The sequence below is a fragment of the Cynoglossus semilaevis genome, chromosome 5 (genome assembly GCF_000523025.1).
Source record: "Cynoglossus semilaevis isolate Cse_v1.0 chromosome 5, Cse_v1.0, whole genome shotgun sequence".
NCBI classification, from domain to species: Eukaryota; Metazoa; Chordata; class Actinopteri; order Pleuronectiformes; family Cynoglossidae; genus Cynoglossus; species Cynoglossus semilaevis.
Window position 1 is genome coordinate 7,764,187 of NC_024311.1, and position 19,874 is coordinate 7,784,060.

Sequence of the window (19,874 nt, forward strand, 5' to 3'; positions counted from 1 at the left end):
TAACATGTGCTTTTGGGGGAAAACTTGATTTATTTGTAGGACAACTGATATTCGTTGTTCTATCGAAGCTAGAGCTGGGAAATGATCGCACACTTAAATGTGATTAATTGAAGGAATTGAAGAAAATCATGTGCTTACTCACATGTAATCACATTGTTATGCACCAAACTGTGTTGGCTAGTAAACACTCAGGTGATTTACTGGCAACATGTACAATATTGCAGTTTGGTGATAAGTACTCATGTGATAAGATGTTTCCACTTTGAAGTGATCACAAATAAATTCTAAGGTTCTGACAAATAACGTTCATATTTGTAGGTTTCTTTTTCCAGCATTTGTTTGTGTGAGTGGCGCAGCAGTTTTAACCCTGCGCCAAAATGAATTCATTGCTTGTTTATGACTGGTGATGACGCCGCCCCCTCAGACCCCAGCACTTCTCTCACACATGGTTTTCTGTGTTTTCAGAGCAAGTTAGCAACAGAAAAAAATTAAAGTGACCTGCAATAAAAAAAAAGCATTAACGAATACAAATTATAATACAGATTTAATAAATACAAAAAAAAGTATGAGGCCGTGGAGTAAAGTTGTTTTTAATTAAACAATTTACCACCTTGGTGTTTTCAGCCAGAATGACCAGCGATAAAATGATTTGATTTTGTATTTTTTCAGTTTTCAGACTCAGTCATGCAGACCCTATAATTTGTCCATTTTCCTCACTGAAAATTTAAAATTTTAAAAATCCGTTCAGTGTTCAGACAATTACAAGTAACAACAACTCTTTTGTAACATGCACAAACTTGTAAAGATATTTTTTATATTTATACATAAATATCATTATATGTGAATATGTAAATACATCTGGATATGTATGTGTGTCTAAACACATGTATTTATGTATTTTTGCTTCAATATATATAAATATATTTTTTTATCTATATGCAGATGATTATACGTGTTTATATATGTATAGATATAAAGATAAATTACTGTTTTAGTTTTAATTCTAACCATGAATATAAGTTTTCTCCTGGTCTAACTAAACCTCAGTTGCGTTGATGATCACATGCAGCCTGTGCTTTGTCAGGTTATATTTAAATATTTTCACACTTAATTCCATAGAACATACACAAAGAGCCGGTACCCTTGAAGTAATTTAATGTGTGAAGAATCAATTTTTTTCCTGAGTGCTGCACAAAGCGCTCCTCTGATATCTGACCTAATTACTGTAAATAATTATGATTAATAAAGGTGACCTTACTGTTGCTCTGATAATTATGCCTGACGCATGGAAAATGGCACTCACCCTTTAATTTCACTTCCCACTACTTAGAGCCAGTTCATTATAGTCCCTGAACACACATTCATTTTCTAATTCTTTGTGAAGAAAATGTTGCATTCTAAATGGTACAAAAAAAAAATCATGTTATTGTTTCAATTCACGAAACACATTCACCTGAATGGATCAGACCGTCCTCCTGAAAAACACTGTATACAGTCAATAATATACTGAGGTTATACTGCCAAAACTATGTAAAAAAAAAAAAGAATAGGTTTTTGGATATTATTGAAAACCAATTCAGATCACACACTGAGCAGCATTTTGGCAACAGCGGGGAGGGGAAAAAACCTTTTTAACAGGAAGAAATCTGCAGCAGATCCAGACTGGGTGTTCAGCAGTCTGCCTCGGCAAAGAGAGGAAGGGGAGGAAAGAGAAAACAGACGTAGACCAACAACACAATAATCTATGTACACTCACACAAGCTGTTACAGTGAAAACGCTGGAACAACTCTCTGCCAAAGTGGTTCTGCTGACGCAGACCTGAACGTACTGTGGTAACGGTATGACGTTGACAGGTGAGGGGCAGATATTCATCATCCAAGAATGTGACGTTTGAACAGAAACGCTAAACACAATTACTCTGAAGTCAGATAGTGAGATTGGGTGTTAGAATAAAACAGCCTAGACGTGGGTTACTCAAATAGCGGCCCATGGGCCACGGAGCGGCTCAGGCACAACCTTGGAGTGGCCCAGTTTGTGGTTATTTAAGAAACCAGAGAACCAAGAGATTCACATGTGGCGAGGTATCTGAAATTTCTATGGTGGACCCGTCCGTGAAGGCAACACCCACAAAGCGTTCGATTTTCCAGCAAAAATTACTATGTGGTTAAAAACTCTGGCCCATATAATTTAGAAATGGATGGTTCCGGTCTTGATGGCTCAGAACCCAAACACTGATTTGTTGCCAGAGAATTGTTGCTGAGGTCAGACGTGCCGGACCTTTCTTTTAGTCTCTGCGTCAGATAAGATCCCTGACAATCAAATTTATGTCTAATTTATTATAAATTCCCAAACACCTGTTTTCAATCGTCTCTGCTTCAGTGTTGATGCATTTTAATTAATCATTAACAGGAGGAGCAACAGCAAGAACTGATTCATCATGTAGTGACGTCCCAACCTAATTGATAGTGATTAAAGGAGAACACCCAGATTGATAATGAAGAGAAGCAGAGCCATATATTTCGGCTGTTTTACTGTGAGCGACATGTATTGATATTTGTACTACATAAATATTGACGAGGAGCTTTTAATAGCTGGATAATATTTGTATTATCTCAAGTCATACGATTGAGGCTAAAGTTAGCTCTGGTGTCTGTTCTAGGGCTGCTGCAGCTAATAGTTAGCTCTGGTGTTGCTGCTCAAAACATTTAAAGGTAACAATGCTGACAATGAAAAAGACAATTCTCCCAACAAGCCAAACACTGGTCCTGTCTTCTTCATTGTAATTCAGTTGTCCTGTGCACTGATGTCAGTGAATGCATCTTGTACATCTTCATTCTGGCTGGCCCCAAAATAAATCTGCACTGCTGCCACCTAGTGGGCTGAGTTGTCTAAGTCAAGTACAGTGGTAAAGTTACGCCGGATATTGTCTATGCTGTATAAAATCATACACATTAGGTTCTTGAAACCCAATGTTCCTAAAAAAAAATTATCCGACCCAAAGTGTGAGGTAAAATAATTACATATTTGATCATTTCTGATAATTTGTTTCCTAATTGTACCACCTGAGTGATTTTGATCATTTCTGATAATCTGTTTCCTAATTGTACCACCTGAGTGATAATCATCATTTCATCATCATCATGAGACGTAATGACATGTGGAACATCTTCAACAATTTAGTTTAGTTACATAGCGAATAAATAATTTCAGCTCAACGTCCGTTGCTTTGACGAACTCATTAAGTTATGATCGTAGACGTCGTCACTTTGTCACACTGTAAAGTATTGAATTTATTAGTTCTAATGAAACATTTAAACACACAGAGGTGATATTGAGTGAGATTCTCACTCCCCCGTCGATATTACTTAACTCTGATGACAGTACATTTTGGAATACTGATACTGTGCAGAGCTCTGGCGCAGGTGGTAAAATCCATTCAGCTCACACAAAGCTCATCACACTGGAGCTGACGGCATCAATACAAGAGCCCTGTAATTAAAGCCCACTGTATTAAAATATACATGTGAGGCAGGTTTTCTCCAGGCCATCCATCACACACTGGCAGCTTATTTAAAACATCTATAAAATTAAAGCTGCCCCAGCCGCTGCCTTTCACGAAGAGCAATTGTTTTCTGACAGCCGCGTGAATCTGTGCTAAAATCTCTGAGGGGAAGATTGAACGTTGAGGACTCTCCCGCAAAGAGATGACACACTGGATGGGATACTGGGGAGATTTTCATTCCCAAAGAAATAATTTAGTCTGTACTTGATGCTCTGTGATAACAGCACAGGGGTGGGTCACATATTTGCCTGAGATAATGGCCTTTCAGACGTATCAGCACCGAGCCACTGAGCCAAACACAGGATTCTGGTAATTCAGCAGCTGTTGTGTGACAGGAGGTAGAGTGGTGTGAAAATGTTCCCTCTGGTTGTGTGAATGTATGATGATGGAGCACCTGAGTAGGCTTTGTGCTTCGCCCAGAGAGTATTCATATTTTTTAACTGGTGGTTCGGGCCCATAAGAGAGAACATCAGATTAAACCGAGGCTTCGTTACTGAATAATCACATTTTAGTTTTAGCGCTATGTTTGACACAATAAGCAACATTTTTAATTAAAATTGATTTTATTTGATGGCCGAATCGATGAGTAGACATACAGGTGAAGTTAAACATCAAAAATGTTTATTTTTCATCTTCATTTCTCTGTGCATTTCCATCTGTCTGCTAATCTGTAAACAACAGATTAGTATGAACTAACGTTAGCTCTGGTGTCTGTAGCAGGGCTGTTGTAGCTAACGTTAGCTCTGGTGTCTGTAGAAGAACTGTCGTACCTAACGTTATCTCTGGAGTCTGTAGCAGGACTGTCGTAGCTAACGTTGGCTCGGGAGTCGTTAGCGGGACTGTGGTAGCTAACGTTAGCTCTGGAGTCTGTAGCAGGACTGTCGTAGCTAACATTAGCTCTGGTGTCTGTAGCAGGACTGTTTAGCTCTGGTGTCTGTAGCAGGACTGTTTAGCTCTGGTGTCTGTAGCAGGACTGTTGTAGCTAATGTTAGCATTGTTTTCTGAATCAGCTGTGAATTTGATGTAACTCTACTCAGTGGTTGTGCGACTTTTCTTACTTAATTCTCTGATGTGACACCAGCACAAAGGAAGCAGGACAAAGTAACAACTGTTTTTTAAACAGAGCTGTGATTTATGATGCCCTCCAGGAAGGATTAGACACGCGGCACTAAAGGATGCTGAAAATACGAATCAGAAGGAAACGAAAAATAATTCAAAGTACTGTACACTGGCTGAAAAGAATGAGGAGAAAACACAACAAGTTGGAGGACAAAAGCAAAATCAGAGGTGTTGTGCGAAACTCAAATTAGTCTCCAAACACTAATCAACCATAATTAAAGTAAATCTCTTTATTACCAACTTATTATCATTTTCTTGAATTACTATCGCTGCAGGGTGACACACAACAGTGTGAAGTTCTTACGTTGTTGTTGTGATTAATTGGCTTGTTTTCACTCCTATATAATCCACAGACGACGTACACAACACAATGTGTTGATTTATTTATTTCTCCATTGTGATCATGCGGTTAGCGCATCACTATTTTCTGACAATGCCAGCATGTGGCCGTAAACGTCTATTATACTGTGGTAAAAAAAGTGTCGCCTGTTAATTTCGATCTTTCCTCCTGTCAAAACAAGTCATCTCAGCACTTGGAGCCACATTCATCACTGCTGCCATCCACGGCAGCTGGAGTGACATGGATGAGAGCAGTCGAGTGCCTGCTTCATGGGCCTTTAATTGTAAACCACAGGAGCACTGCACTGGGTGGACCCCTGAGTTTGAGGACCATGTGGAAGCAATATGTTTCGGTTTGCTCCAGTGTTCAGATGGCAAAAGTTTTAGGTCGGTGTAAAGCAGTGGCTCACAGACAGTTTTCTGCAGCGCCCCCTTTGTAACAGTTGATATATTGAATTGCCAAAAACTTTTATCCAAACGCTTGTCTTCCTACAAAACTAAAACACCAAAATGAGTTCTATTTTCCCTCAGTGACATAAATATATATATATATATACTGTATATAAGTAAGTAAGTATATTAAAATTGAAATATATTTTTGACCTGCTATGTCCTCTTTGCAATAGCACCAGAAGGGTCCCTGCCCCCCACTTTAGGAACCCTTAAAAAAATTGTTATATGGTTTCAATCTACTGTCAATATAAATAACCGTAATATATAATATATAAGATTAAAAAGTCTCAATATTATGCAAAAAGAATGAACCTTAAACAAACAGATATTAACCCCTTTTAAATACTTTTTAGTTCGAGATGCTTTTGTTTATACAGTACATGAGCAAAAGTTTCTAAAAAAACAGGATGCTGCTCTGGATTATAGACTTGGGATTTGATGTATTTAAAGTTCTGGCATATATTTAGTCAGAGGTCGCTCTGTATTGATTGTACGGCTCATTTGAATCATCATATATAATGCAGAACGACACAGTTGTATGTAGGAGACTCCTGAGGACAGGGATCTCGGAAACTTTAGAAAAAAACCTCAACATCCTTTACCCTTGAAAGCAAACGTGAGACGCCATATATTTGCATCCTGGAACTTACAAGGACATCTGTTTCCTCCTGGGAGAATCCCATCTTCACTCTATTCTCTAAACCTGACATCACCCTGTGGGGGAGACATATACTTTTTCACATAAAAGAGACAACGTAATGGAAAAGACTGATGCCAGACGACAACACACCCCGAGAAAGACTGTGGTACTGAATATTAATCCAGCAGCACCTACCTGCACTGCGGGTGGAGTGTGACCTTAGCCAGTGAAATCACTCTCTCTGGTCTAATGGTGTCATTCACTGGGCTTCACTTTCACTGCAATCGATTTATCAGGAGGTCCCTGTGTTTTGCATTTGATGACCACACGGTGTTTTCCCTATGACAATAAATCAGTGGGGAGATTGGGGGTAACGGCGGGAGGGAGGGGTGTCCAGTTCAGAATGCTGAAACCACAAGATGGTGATTTTGGGACTATGTATTGGAAGGTTGGTTCGTGCTTCTGCTTTACAGCAAGATGATCAACAGTTCGAACCCCGTCAGAATCAGATGGTCTCTGTATAAAGTTCCTAATTCTGTTCCTAAACACAGATTAATAGAAAAGCTAGAATCAAGGAATCAACTTTTGATAAAATGGGACATTTTCCCACAGTCCCGGTGGTAAAAGGGTGTGTGTGCAGCATTATCCAGTGGCTCTGAAGAATTCCTGTGGGGTTAATTTTTGTCCGATGCCTGTGTAGCTCGTACCAGGTTTGAGCTTCGAGAATTTCTTAGTGTTTCAAAGTACTTGAATTATTGTCCTCCAGGAAATTAATTACCGTGTGTACTGTTGCATCGGTGTGAAAAGTGATTTAAAGTTAATGAAAGCTGAAGCACTGTCATCCCTCACATTGCTCCTCATTTATCAGGCTAATAAAGTCTGCAGCATCATGGGGGTCACTCTGTTTTTCCTTTAATCACAGCACGTTTGTGTACACTGAAACCCACCACACAATAATACTTTAAAACCGCAGTGAAGTCTTGGCCACAGATAGTGATCTAAACGCAGCACTTTTTGAAAATGCACCACCAGGCAGTGGCTATAAATTGATAAAATTGATAAAAACTGCTTTTTGAGAGGTCTCCAAATGGTCCGACCAAGTTGAAGAGCATCTCAGGAAAGTGGTGGTAAAGAATTTCTGAAGGTTTTTTATAATCATGAAAAAAGTTCCAAGGCTGAAGGGTCAGGGCAACAACTGCTGTGAAATGTGCTTCAAACCTGAGGCAGCACTGCAGCAGAACTCATTCATACTTTAGCTAATCATTGTCTGGGACTAGAGGTGCACTGATTGTGATTTTTTTTTTTTTGTAAGTGCGACTTGGCCTTACCGATTTTTCAATTGAAACCATTCACAAATAAAAAATAAAAATATAAAATAATCTGAATACAATTAAAAAAGCAGTTATCATGACAAATAATAAATTGAAAAAATTATACCAAAATATATTTGCTCTTTTTTTAGTCCACTCTCAAATATACTGTATTTATCATTTGTGGACAGTGCCTAACTTTCAGACCTGCAGAGGTGGATAAAAACTGTTTCACATAAAACAAAATTGACCAATCACCGATCCTGCAAAAACACAGAGTTTAGAGCCGATCGATCAGTGCACTGTTACTCTGGACCTCTTTTCTTTTCTACGTTGTGTTTAATCGTTTTCTATAGATGGTTATTAGACTTTTTAACATAATCACACGGACCTTGTTAGGATCTACAGCCGACACCTGTGAACGTCAGAGTCTTAACATCTTGACAAACTGTTCCTTCAGACCTTTTCCTGTCGCAGCTCGTATTCAGAAGTATTGACTGTGAGTCAGTTAAGATGAAAGGATCCCAAAGATCAAGTCGTGTGGAGGTGGCATTTTGATGACATTTCTTCAGCCTGTTTAACCTTTGCTCAGCTTCGTGTTTCTCGTGAATAACCTATTATCCATGCAGACCAGTATATCTCACCCCCTCACCCCCCCCGACCTCCCCCACCACAGCAAACCCTTATTCCGTGACTTTAAAGCTTTTTCTTCTTCTTCTTCTCTACTGTACAAAGAATCACTGGTGCAGGAATTCACTTTGAGGTTGTTTCTTTTTTTTTTTTTTATTGCACGTCACTTTAATCCAGAGTAAAAAGAAATATCTCAGTGCCCGCCAGTTTACAGTGGGGAGCAGGCTGGAAAGCTGCAAACTCCATGGAGCAAAGAAAGGGATTCTGGCGTGGATCACTTGACCATTTGGCTCCATACAAGGACATTTGAGTGTTTGAAATATTTTTACAAGTAGAAAAGAAAAAACACACTGACGTCTGGTTCGGGAGGTGTTGTTGGTCTGACTTGTGTGTCATTAACCATCGCTAAAGAGTACTACTGATTGGATGTGAAAGGTTGGGTCACTGTGATTAGGCCAATGAAATTTAATTCCATACATACTGTAAGGCAGCCATGTGTACTGTGAGGAACGCAGTACGAGTTTCAGTGGGAGGAACCTACACTCAAACTCTGTTCACAAAGAACACTGTGCCCCCCGACTCCCCCTACTCCCCCCTTTCTCAAAGGGAAAGTCTGTCCTAATTAATTTTTTACATCCTCCAAGAGATAAAATATATAAAAGAAGATAATAAAATAAAATAAAATAAAAAACTAGGACTAGGCAGATAAATCATATTCAAATGATTAATTCTCAGAACGTCGTCCAGTCACTGAACGTTGCTCTAACACAGTTGATACACGTTGTTATTTGCACACACTGCAGGACCTTTAATACCACCTCCCAGCTTGTGTTCAACCTCTGGTTAGCGGCCCTATGGAATATATGTTCTTGATTAATTGTGATCTCATTAATGCATCAGAACAATTGACAACGTTAACAAAACGCTAACGTAGCTCATCTAAAATCACAATTAGGTGATGGGTTTAGTTTCATTTGGACTCTGTGCAGTAGGGAAGACAGGAAATTGAACAGTAAGAAAAAATCACTTCATATTTGAAGCTAAATGTCAGGCTTTTCAGGAGGAGGAATTTGAACATTTTGTCAAGTTAAGTGTATAAATAAAGTGCATCTGTTCTATTCCTGTGTAAGTAAAGTGAAAGACTGACACACAGCACATTTAGTGGTAACTTAACTTTAGTGGTAAAAAAACAAAAAAAAACTAACCTGAAGGTGAGACAAGCAGTTGTGAAGGAGCAGCAGGGGGCGTCTTAACACAATAACTTGAGCTAATGAAAAATATGAAATCTTATTAATTAAGCCTGCTGCTGTATTATTTCAGTAATTGTTTAACATGGTGTTTGTAATGGCTCCTTAGGTAAGAAAGTAATTGGTTCAATTAAAATGACTGTTTTACAATTAAAAACAGTCCAAAATAATTTTTTTTTTTATCAAACAGATACAGACAAACAGACACAGCTGTAGATCAGAGAGTTTGAAGATAAATTGTAACTAAAAATCTTTATTGTTGAAGAAAAAAACACAAACCACTAGGGGTGTCGAGCGATACGAAGCGTATCACGATACCGGGGCAACGATGCGATATGTTGCGATACTATAGGCACGATATATTGAGTTTGTTTTTTCACCACTGTAGCTGTAGTCAAAGTGTGGTCACAGTGAAGACTCTGCTGCTGTTCCATCTGAACATCAGGTACTAACACTGGAACAGAGAGATCTACATTTGGAATCACTAGAGGAGAAAGAAAAGAAAAAGAAAATGAACCACCAGGAATCACTGAGTGGTCGAAAATCGATACAAGCCCTATGAAACACACACATATATAAACACACACACACTTCACATCTGTCCACGTCCTGCACCACAACTATAAAACTTTGTTACTAAGCACACAAGACACTGTATAAACCGTGAAACTTTTCCTATTATCCTCTGCCTCTGTGATTGCCTGCACCCCCAGGGGACCCCCCCCCCCACCAATCCACTTCCTTCACCCCCAGAGCCACAGAGCCTGTTCCCGACACAAGAAAGTACTACAAACCTTTTAAAGTAGTGAGTCGGCTTGTTTTTATAGTTAATGAGGCTTGAAGAGATTCAGACCCCCCTCCTCCACCTCCTCCACCTCCTCCACCCCTCCACCCCTCCACAGCTGTAGACCCATCTGTACGAGGCCACGCAGCATTTTGTTTTAACAATGAACCTCTGTCAATATATGGTCCAAGAGTAAATGTAACAAAAGGTGAAACCTGATGCTAACAAGTAGCGCAGCCAAAAATAATGTGTAGTTTGGCACGGTGGTACAGTGTAAAAAATGTTTCTGTAAAACGTTTACAACAGGGGCAGGTTTTCAGTAATGATAAGCAGATTTGTACAGTATTTCATTTAATATATTTATATATATTGTCTATATGTATATCTGCAAATATATGTACATATATTTATGTATATATGTGTATATATATATATTTATGTATATATGTATATTTATGTATATATGTGTATATGTGTTTGTATATAGGTCTTTCAAAATGTGCCAACAATCACTGCTCTTAGACGCAGTGAATGCTCACTGTCATTTAAGCAGACTGTGGCAAAAATGTTTCAATTTAGTGAATGACACACATGAGCCACATTCGTTTGTTTGTTTGTTTTTTTGCACGGTTATCTCAAATCTGCCGCAGCTTCATCGTTTCCTACTGTACCGGGATCACTTCACGTCACTTTTTTTTTTTACGATGACAGTAAAGTGTGACCTAAAGAAAGCGCTCTCAGCTCAGATCATTAATATTCAACCTCTGGCTCCACTCCCTTTCCTGGGTCAGATCCGTTGGTTCTCACCCCCTGCTTCAGTTCTGCTACATTTTGCCTCCTGACCTCCACCCAAACTCCAACAACAACCCCAGCTCTCACTTGCTTGTTGGCCTTATGGTATTTTTCTCGTTCAGCGTGCGCCAGTGTGACCTCTGACCCTGTGAATGATAGAACAATGCTCTTCTTACACTGCATACATAAAACGACTGAAGCGACAACAGTAACTACTAATGATGTTTAATAAATAGACTTAATCAGACTCCTCAGTATAATCACTACATTATTATGATGATGTTTATGATTCAGTCATCCCTCAATCTGTTCTGTTTGTTTTGTTGTTCACAGTTCCAAAAATGACTTAATTAGTTAATGATTAACACTGATTGACGACATCAAGGGGATGCTATTAAAGAGCTAACAATAACGTTTAGTCTTTAAGTTTTTAATCTTAGTGTTTTTGAAAGCCATAGCACTCATATATGCCATTGTTTTTTCCTAATCCTCTTTAATTGAAGTAAGCCATTGTCTCCTTGAAGGTAACATTTTTTGAAGAGTTATAAAGAACAGTGGTCACATTAGGAAACGGAGACACCAGACTCATCCTGATCTGTGAGAAAAGAGTTCTTCACCAAAGTGTTAGGACGTCTTCAAAATATTTCGTCACTGAGAGAGACGACTGTCGATTGGATGATTCAAATACTGGTAACGCTTCCATAGAACTAGAATAACTCAAGTTAGGAATATCATCACTCAGTGGCTCCAGCACAGCAGCCATATGAGAAAATTCAACTTTGACATCAAGATGTATCTCTGTAAAAGCAGACAGTAAAAAAATTCATCCATGTACGACAAATCTCAACGTATGAAGCAACTGGCACCAAATGTGAGGATTTTTAAGTTTGCTGCACCATAGCAACAGTTGTAGCTGACTGTAACCATTATTAATGAATTTACCAGATAATTACACCTGTTAACTAATTAAACTGTGATTACCAAATTGTTAAATGAACCAAAGGCCCTTGATAGTCATCGCTGCTGTGTTACCATAAACTAATACCAGATTCTAAGACGCTCGGTGATGGCGTTCATCTCCCTCCAGGAAATCGAATCGTTACAGTCAAGTCCAGAGCAGGTCCAGATCAGAGTGAGTCCATGTCAGTAAGAACTGAACCGTCTGACAGAGAGGCAGCTTTAATAACTCTACTGCTGTTAGTATTGTTAGATATTCTGCTCTGACTAATGGTCTCTTTGTGTAGTTTTGAATGTGTGCAGATAACGTGTGTGTTGACTGTGTATCAGAGCAGTGATACTGTAGGTGGACGGATGTAAAAACACAAAAGGTTAAAACACTTGCAAATTAGCAGTGAAACCCACAGTGGATGCAGTGACACTGGACTGGACCGTAATCCCTGGAAAGCAGTGGAGTGATCAATGCAGAGTATCACGTTATTAAACAGACTTGGCTGCAGACCAGCGTCAGGTGAAGCTGCACTTCCTCTCCTGTGTTCACTTCATTATCAGACAGACCCCCCCAGCTGAGGGTCAGGGTGGTCTTCACAGATCTGACACGGTTCAGCGTGGGGAGCCGGCGGTGAAGTCAATTAGCCAGGCTCAGGAAATCAAACTCATCCTCTTATTCTCACACATGTTGGGCAGCAGGGGCCAAATGGCCACACAGGCACTGTCACATGACTGTGACCCTGTGGCTGAGCTGACGGTGTTGACCACATGCCCCCCGTTCCCCCGGCCCCCCCACACACACAATCTCTCCGTCTCTCTCGGCTGAGGCAGAACTGAGTCTGGAGTTTTTCCCCAGTGCTGCTGAAAAACTGAAACTTCCTGCTGTCCTGCTTTTTAGGGGAATATTTTAAATTGAATTGAATTTAAAACTGACTTCATGATTAATCGTAATTATTTACGATTAATCATGACTCATGACGAGAGCCCTGTGATTTTCCTGCTTAATTATACTTCTGTGACTATAACAGGAGATCTTTTTAGGAAGGCTCAGGTTTTGCGGTGGTAAATGGACTCCATGAGTTGCAAAGATTGTGGGGTTGAAAAGAATTCTCTTTTCACATTAGCAGTATCCACAGCTGTGGTGCCGCAGTACTTGGTACTGTAGTTGTACACGAAATCATGTTTTAAAGTGGAGAGCTGAGCAGAGCGATGACTGTTCAAAAATGTTTTGATCTGCAGAGTTCACACCTGATGCAACCTTCCCTCTGCATCAGTGAGGTTAGAAAACACACACAGTCGCCAACGCCAGTGAAGGCACATGTGAGACAGAACGGAGAGAATTTCTCTCTTATTAAATATTCAGGTAAAAACTACCCTCGTACACACACACACACACACACACACAAACACAAACACAGATGTTGACGACAGCGTCTTCATCCAGGCAGAAAAATCGGCGTTGGTTTTAATCAGCGTTGCAAGGACAATAATTGTCTCTCTGTTCAGAGCTCTTGATGTAAACTCTTCTTCGCTGCAATTTATATCTAGGACACGACATGCCAATTACTCACTGTCACATCTCAAGGGAATGCTAAGCTAAAATTTATGCCAAGCGCACGGTCACCACATTCAGTCATTTTAAATGATGCGTGGAAATCAAAAGGACATGCAGCAGTGGGGGCTGCGTATCAGCACCTCTGCAGGAGCGGAGGGGGGGAGGAAGGGGGGGGGGGTATATTCTTCATCCTGGGTTGAGCTGTGGCCGAGGCAAACTCAACATCCTCACGATGGGGTTTTTCTTCTTTTTAAGCTAGTTTTCACGGTGTGTGTGTGTTTCAGTATCGGACACAAACTATAAATTTAATAAATAAATCTAAGAGAAGAACAGAGGCTGCGACGATAACTCCTGCGTCTCCTCCCGGTCCGAGCAGCCAGGCCTCTCACTGACTCTCCTTGAAGTCCAGACCACACTAGTCATCCATCCTCAAGTACAAAAGTGACACCGGGCTGCAGCCTGTGCCAGATGATGGAGGCTGCCACCAGGCCCGAGTTAGAGACCTGCTGCTCAGAAGCGGTTCTGTCAGTCCCCGGAGAACCGCAGTCTTCCCGACATTCACTTAGGACACCAACAGGGACACCAAAACAGAGGTTATTTATTTATGAATACTTCCTGGAACTGCGTGTCCACACAGGTTCAGGTTTCATCAGAAATGGACATGCAACTGTCACAGAGTTCCCAGCCTCCTCAGCGGACCCCGGGGGCCAGATCAATGCTTGGCCTCTCTTCACCAGGGTCTTGGCCTGGGTGTAATTTAGTGTCATCTCCTGTTTGTTGCAATTCTTGCATCACATCATGCTGACCATGTCCTTTGGCAGCCTGTGTGTCACTCCTTCTTTGTACTTCTGCTTTCTTTTTACAAACAGTATTCAGTTTTAAAATACTTCCATATTTTTTTATATATGTGATTTTCAAGTTATCAATTTATATTCCAAGTATTTGCCTATTTCTAGTAGTTTCTCCTCTCTTCTTCTCTAACTGCTACACCCACACACTGAGCCACAGCACAGTAAACACGTGGCCTTTATGTCATTTATGCCTCTTTAGCATATGCTGCGGCATCATGCCATCTTTGGATTATATTTTGTATGAGAAACATATCGAGATAAATATTGTTTGTCAGGAGTCAGAAGAAGAGTGTGACGTTGATACTATTTTAGAGGGTGGACAGTTCACTAGTTCACCATCAGCAGATTTGGAGACAATTATTCACACATTCTGCACATGGCAGTACCAGGAAGATACACAAGGAGGACACCAGAACCAAAACACTTTGTTGCATGGAGAGTGTACGGCTCAACAGCAGTCCTATCTACAGTCTTATATACTGTACAGTGCAGGGGGAGGGAGGGAGGGGTGCAGTGGAGTTTTGGGATCTGCTGCCTTAGACAAAGTGAAGAGGATGAAAGCTAATTCAAAGCTAGCACAGTTAGCGTCCTTTTTTCTGTTTATTCGCAGTATAAATTATTAATGTTCGCTCGTTGTTATGCACAAAGACTATAATGGAATTACAAATCAATGTGAAACTTAGACACTGGAACTTTTTAACGGGCCGTAATTAAAAGTGCATAAGCCGTTGTTTAAGTTTGGAGAAGCAAAACAGAAACAAATCGGTACCAAGTCTATTATGAGTCATGCAGCGTTCTGCTGTGGCCAGAGTGCTGTGTTGAGAACCCTTGAGATCCTGTTCTGACGTGACCCTCTGATGTCAGCTGTGGAGTGTGGGCTTCATGGTGAAGGTAGAGCACCAGTAGTAAACGATCACTCCAGATTAAACGTGTTCTCGTTTCAAAACAAATCAGTCCTGTGATCGATTTCCTCCGACGCTACGTTTGTTCCACTTCAACTAGTGAGAAGACTCATTTGTCCAAATCTCCCAGGAGACACCAAAGCATTTGTTGAGGGTTTTAAAATATAAATATTTACCATAGGAGAGGAATATTTACTGCAAATTCAAAATGTGGCACGTGGGCCACATGCTGAAAAAAAACCCAGCAAAGAAGAAATAGATTTTCACTAAAATAGAAAGGTATAAAAACTAAATGTCGTGTTAGCAGAAAATGCTTTAATTAATTTTTTTTTGATTATTCCACTTGTCTAGAATAATGGTTGAACAGAATTTATTAAAGATAATGAACCCTGAACCCTTTTAGTTTACAGACCCCTCTGTTTTTTTTGTTTTTTGTTTTTTTGTTTTAAATTTGGGCCAGTTTTTAATTGCCCCAGTGACAATAGGGCTATTACTCACACGTTTCACTTTAAAACACAAACTATATCTGGTCCCATTTACAGCTCTTCCATGCAGAAAGTAAGAATTGTCTGTGTGTAAACAGAGGGCGTCAAACCAACTATAAAACATACAGTAATTAATAACACCCCTCACAGACATATACATTATTGAATTTTTCGTTCTTCGTCCATGTGAGGAAATCTACATTTTTCTGTTACCTGCTGTATTCAGGCGCTGATCCTGGGCCTGGTTTTTAGTTCCTCACGAGTCTCTGAGGATGTCACTGAATTTGTCAGGAACACAGATCAGCCAACAATGTGCTGTTGTGTCGGCTCAGCTGAGTATGAATGGGGGATTGTGGAGTGGTAAGAGAGGCACGACGGCCCTCAACACGGAGCAGGGAGACTTCATGCAGCTGGATCAAAGAACTCAGTCGACCAAGGCTGCAGCTCAATCCAGGCTTTAGCCAACCAACCAGAGACTCTCATCTCCCCTGGGTCTCAGGGGGGTCAGAAAAAAAACCGAGAATAAAACTCAATCTGTCCATAGGTGTCGTCGCCACCTGTAGTATAATATAGGTAGTAAAATATACAATAAATATACTATGAATTTATTATGTTAAATAAACCTTTATTTTCCAAAGGGAACTCCCAAACAATTAATTAAATTCTATCCATCCATCCATCCATCCATCCATCCATCCACCTATGTGGCAACGCTAACGTCATACGACAATTAATCATTTGGTCAGAACTACGTCAGTCAACGATTGGCTGTCTGTGATACTACATTCTCCCGATCAACCTCAGTGTGCCCCTGGTCCTGTCTCCCTGTGGTAATGTGAGACTTTTCTATGCAGCCACATGATTGGACACTCAGAATACCAGAACATTCCTTCTACTGAATCAGTAATCTATGGCTTTGAGATTGCTCAATTATGCATCAAAACCCACAGGCCTCCGGGGGGAGCTCTCAGTAATCAAAAAGTAAGTTAAGGTTTTTATAATAGAGCCCTATAAATAACTGGGGACAGAAATGAGGGCGTTTAAAATTGATGAGGGATGGTTCAAACCCCAGGAGGTGACGGGGACCTGATGTTGGAGAACAGATGAACTGAGTTCTTGTCACTGAGGTTCCTGGAGTTCTGTGTAGATTAATGTTCCAAAGACGTGGTCCTGGGAAGTCTTGTTTAACTAAATTAAATAACAAACATCTATAATTGTTAAGCATGAGCTTAAACCACCTAAGATACATAAACATCGAGGGGAAAAACAATTTCTGTTTTTGCACATTGGAGTTATTTAACCAAACTTTGTGTTTTCACTTGTTGATTTGGAACATGGAAATAGTACTAGATATAACGGCAAGTACACAAATAACAAATACATGTACTCTTATGAGTTTGTTAAAAAAAGAAAAAAAAACGATGTTTGGAGCCAATCCCACATCGAGGTGAACGGTAAAAGAGACGTAAAAATGGACAAACGTCGGAACTAAGTCTTAATAAATGTTCAGATGAAGACACTGTGGGCCGTGTGAAGTGGGGTGCAGTCCAATCGGAACTAAGTCTTATAAATGTTCAGATGAAGACACTGGGCCGTGTGAAGTGGGGTGCAGTCCACGGTTTCAAAAGATCAACCCTCTCTAACAGTCTGTGACCTTATGACCTCAAGATCCAGACTGGACTACAGAGGTCCAACAGGCTGAAGCTCGGCTCCTTAGATCCCTGAGATCAGACACAGTATTACTGCCACAGAACTGTAGTAACTGTGTGTATTAGTCCTTAGGAATGTGTTCCTCCCACGCCGATAAATAAAAACACCTCAAAGGAGATGAAGATCTAAACCAGTCCTGTTTTACAGAAACCTCCTCTGACACAAAGATCATTTGAACAACTTTTACAATTCAACTCCGCTGCAGGAAATACCTCAGCTGTGTAGCAGACGTACAGATCCCTGTTCACGTCTTATGTTGCTGCTAAATCCTAGCTTGATGCCGAGCCCAGAAGGATTCTCTTCGTCTTTGGTGGCTGTCTTTTTGGCCTCAGCCAATCACAGTTCCCCAGTGTGTCTGTCCTCTCTGTGATTTATTCTGGAAGAACGTCTCACTTCCAGTGAACATTTCACCTGGACTGTACCCAACTGTGTGACCGCCAGGGTTCAACACAGGCTCACGTGTGTTCAACATGTCTCCCCTCCCCCCTCTCTCTCTCCCTCTCTCTCTCTCTTTGAGTCTGGAAATAAAAATAAAAACACTTTATGCCCTTGTGCAAGATCAATTATGCATAAAATAATAAACATATGCACAACAAGGAAGAGTAATGCATCCCAGAGTAAAAAGCTTTTATCCAACGAGCAGAGAGACGCGCTAACACGCTAAACAGTTCTATAAATGTACCTTCAATTAAAGCAGTGGAGGGAGAAACACACTCAACTGTGCAGAGAGAGAGAGAGAGAGAGAGAGGGAGACATCACACACACTTGGATCAGTTAACCACATCATTAGTGCAGAGGAAACTGCTGTTAAACTCTGGCAGATTCACAGAAAACTAAAAAAGGCTAAAAAGGATTTTCTTCATAACTGATGTAACACGTTACAGGCTGTGACTCAAACCAGTCTCTGTCACGTTCACCGTTCAACCACCAGTGACTACATTCCCACAGAAACAACATCTAGGAGTGGTTCTCAAAGTGGGAGCAGGGCCTCTCAATGAAGCATGATATTGCCGGGGGGGATGTTTGGCAGGGCAGAAAGGCAAATTAATTTCAGTCTAATTTTTTTTCTGTCTGTAGGGACATGTGCCTGTTGATACATACAGTATATCTATCTGTAGCATTTACGTATGTGTGTGTGCCCCCACCTCCCCGAAAGAAACAATCCTGAAGTGAAGCTGCGTCGCCGTGACAACCACGCTCCACAGTATATACTGTCTGAGCTGTGACCCTCTCATGAACTCTCTGAGGCCCAATCCCCAGAGAAACGCTACCGACGCTGACGATCGCAAAGTACTTCCTGTCAGTTTTTAACACAGTTAATGTAAACGACTGACATCATCACTTAGACTCAGTGACAAGGACGGTAATGACAACAGACAAATCTGATCTTTCTCTGTCTGTTGGGTCCACGTCTGCTGGATTGTTAATCTGCTGGATTATTAATCATATGGTTTGTTAATCTGATATATTGTTAGTCTGCTTGCTTATTAATCTGCTGGATTGTTAATTTAACGGATTGTTAATTTGCTGGATTATTAATCAGATGGATTGTTAATCTGCTGGATTGTTAATCTGATGGATTGTTAATCTGCTGGATCCTTGTGGTTAAGGGCGTAAACGGTGAACCCACGTTGGCCAGTGAAGGCAGCGCTGTGGCTTACCGTCAAACTTTTTGTGCCGGGAGACGAAGGTGGTCCTCATGCTCTGGCTGCTCTGCTCCACCAGGGTCTCGAACTCCACCTTGCTCTGCTGGTGCAGCCTGTCCTCCATCTCTGAGGTGCAGCAGGTGTGTCCCCGAGGACAGATGCGCAGGTGTTCACCTGAAGGCAGACAAACACATTGAGCCTCACTGTCATTTTAACTTGAATCTCAGCCACATGCTGAGGCTTTGGGTGTAATTAACACAAGCCCCCCCCCCACACCTCCACACCCCCCCTCCCAACACCTCGTCTTTACACTGCATCTCATCCCTCAGGTTTAAAAGACGTCCTCAATATTCCACAGCAGAGACACGTTTTAATTGAAAGTTACCTCACACCTGGTGAGGCTGCGTCACTTTGGACCAAACCAAAATCAGTCTTATCGTATCGCAATATATTGCAATATATCGTATTGTTGCCCCTGTATCGTTATACGTATCGTATCGCCAGATTTTTTGCTGATACACAGCCCTTTTGTAAAGGTCGTACAAACTTGTGTTGTTTCATGGCCACAGCAGAACGATGGAGTAAAAAAATACTTTGGACGTCAGACTATGAAGGTTGAGCTAAGAGATTAGGAATCCTGCCCGTCGTACAGAAGGTTTGTGGTTCAATACCCTCAAATCACAAGGCCTGATTTAAGTGTTCTTCAGGTAATGCAGGGAGGTGATAAAATAATATTGAGGGGGAAGGAAAAGGGGGAGTGAAGATTTCTTCCATCACTTCAAGTGGCTACTTCACAGTTCCATCTCTAACTAGATTTAAAAAAAAACTCGCTTAACACCTTCACTTCAAACAGACAAGCTTTGCAAAGAATGATTTTTATTTTTCTGCATTTGTCCTCAG

At 40.7% G+C, this 19,874-nt stretch overlaps 1 protein-coding gene and 1 long non-coding RNA gene across 3 annotated transcripts in view; one reads left to right on the top strand and one right to left on the bottom strand.

The window, feature by feature from the left end:
* LOC103378896 (uncharacterized) overlaps positions 1 to 19,874 on the top strand; it is a 110,477-nt gene that overhangs the window by 44,078 nt on the left and 46,525 nt on the right. The gene's annotated exons all lie outside the window — the stretch shown is intronic.
* Positions 1 to 19,874, bottom strand: part of gpc6a (glypican 6a) — an 80,853-nt gene that overhangs the window by 38,539 nt on the left and 22,440 nt on the right. For both annotated transcript variants that reach the window (XM_008310258.3, XM_017032715.2), the window contains exon 2: positions 18,990 to 19,148. In XM_008310258.3, coding sequence (XP_008308480.1) covers positions 18,990 to 19,148 — 159 coding nt within the window. The remainder of the gene's footprint in view (positions 1 to 18,989; positions 19,149 to 19,874) is intronic.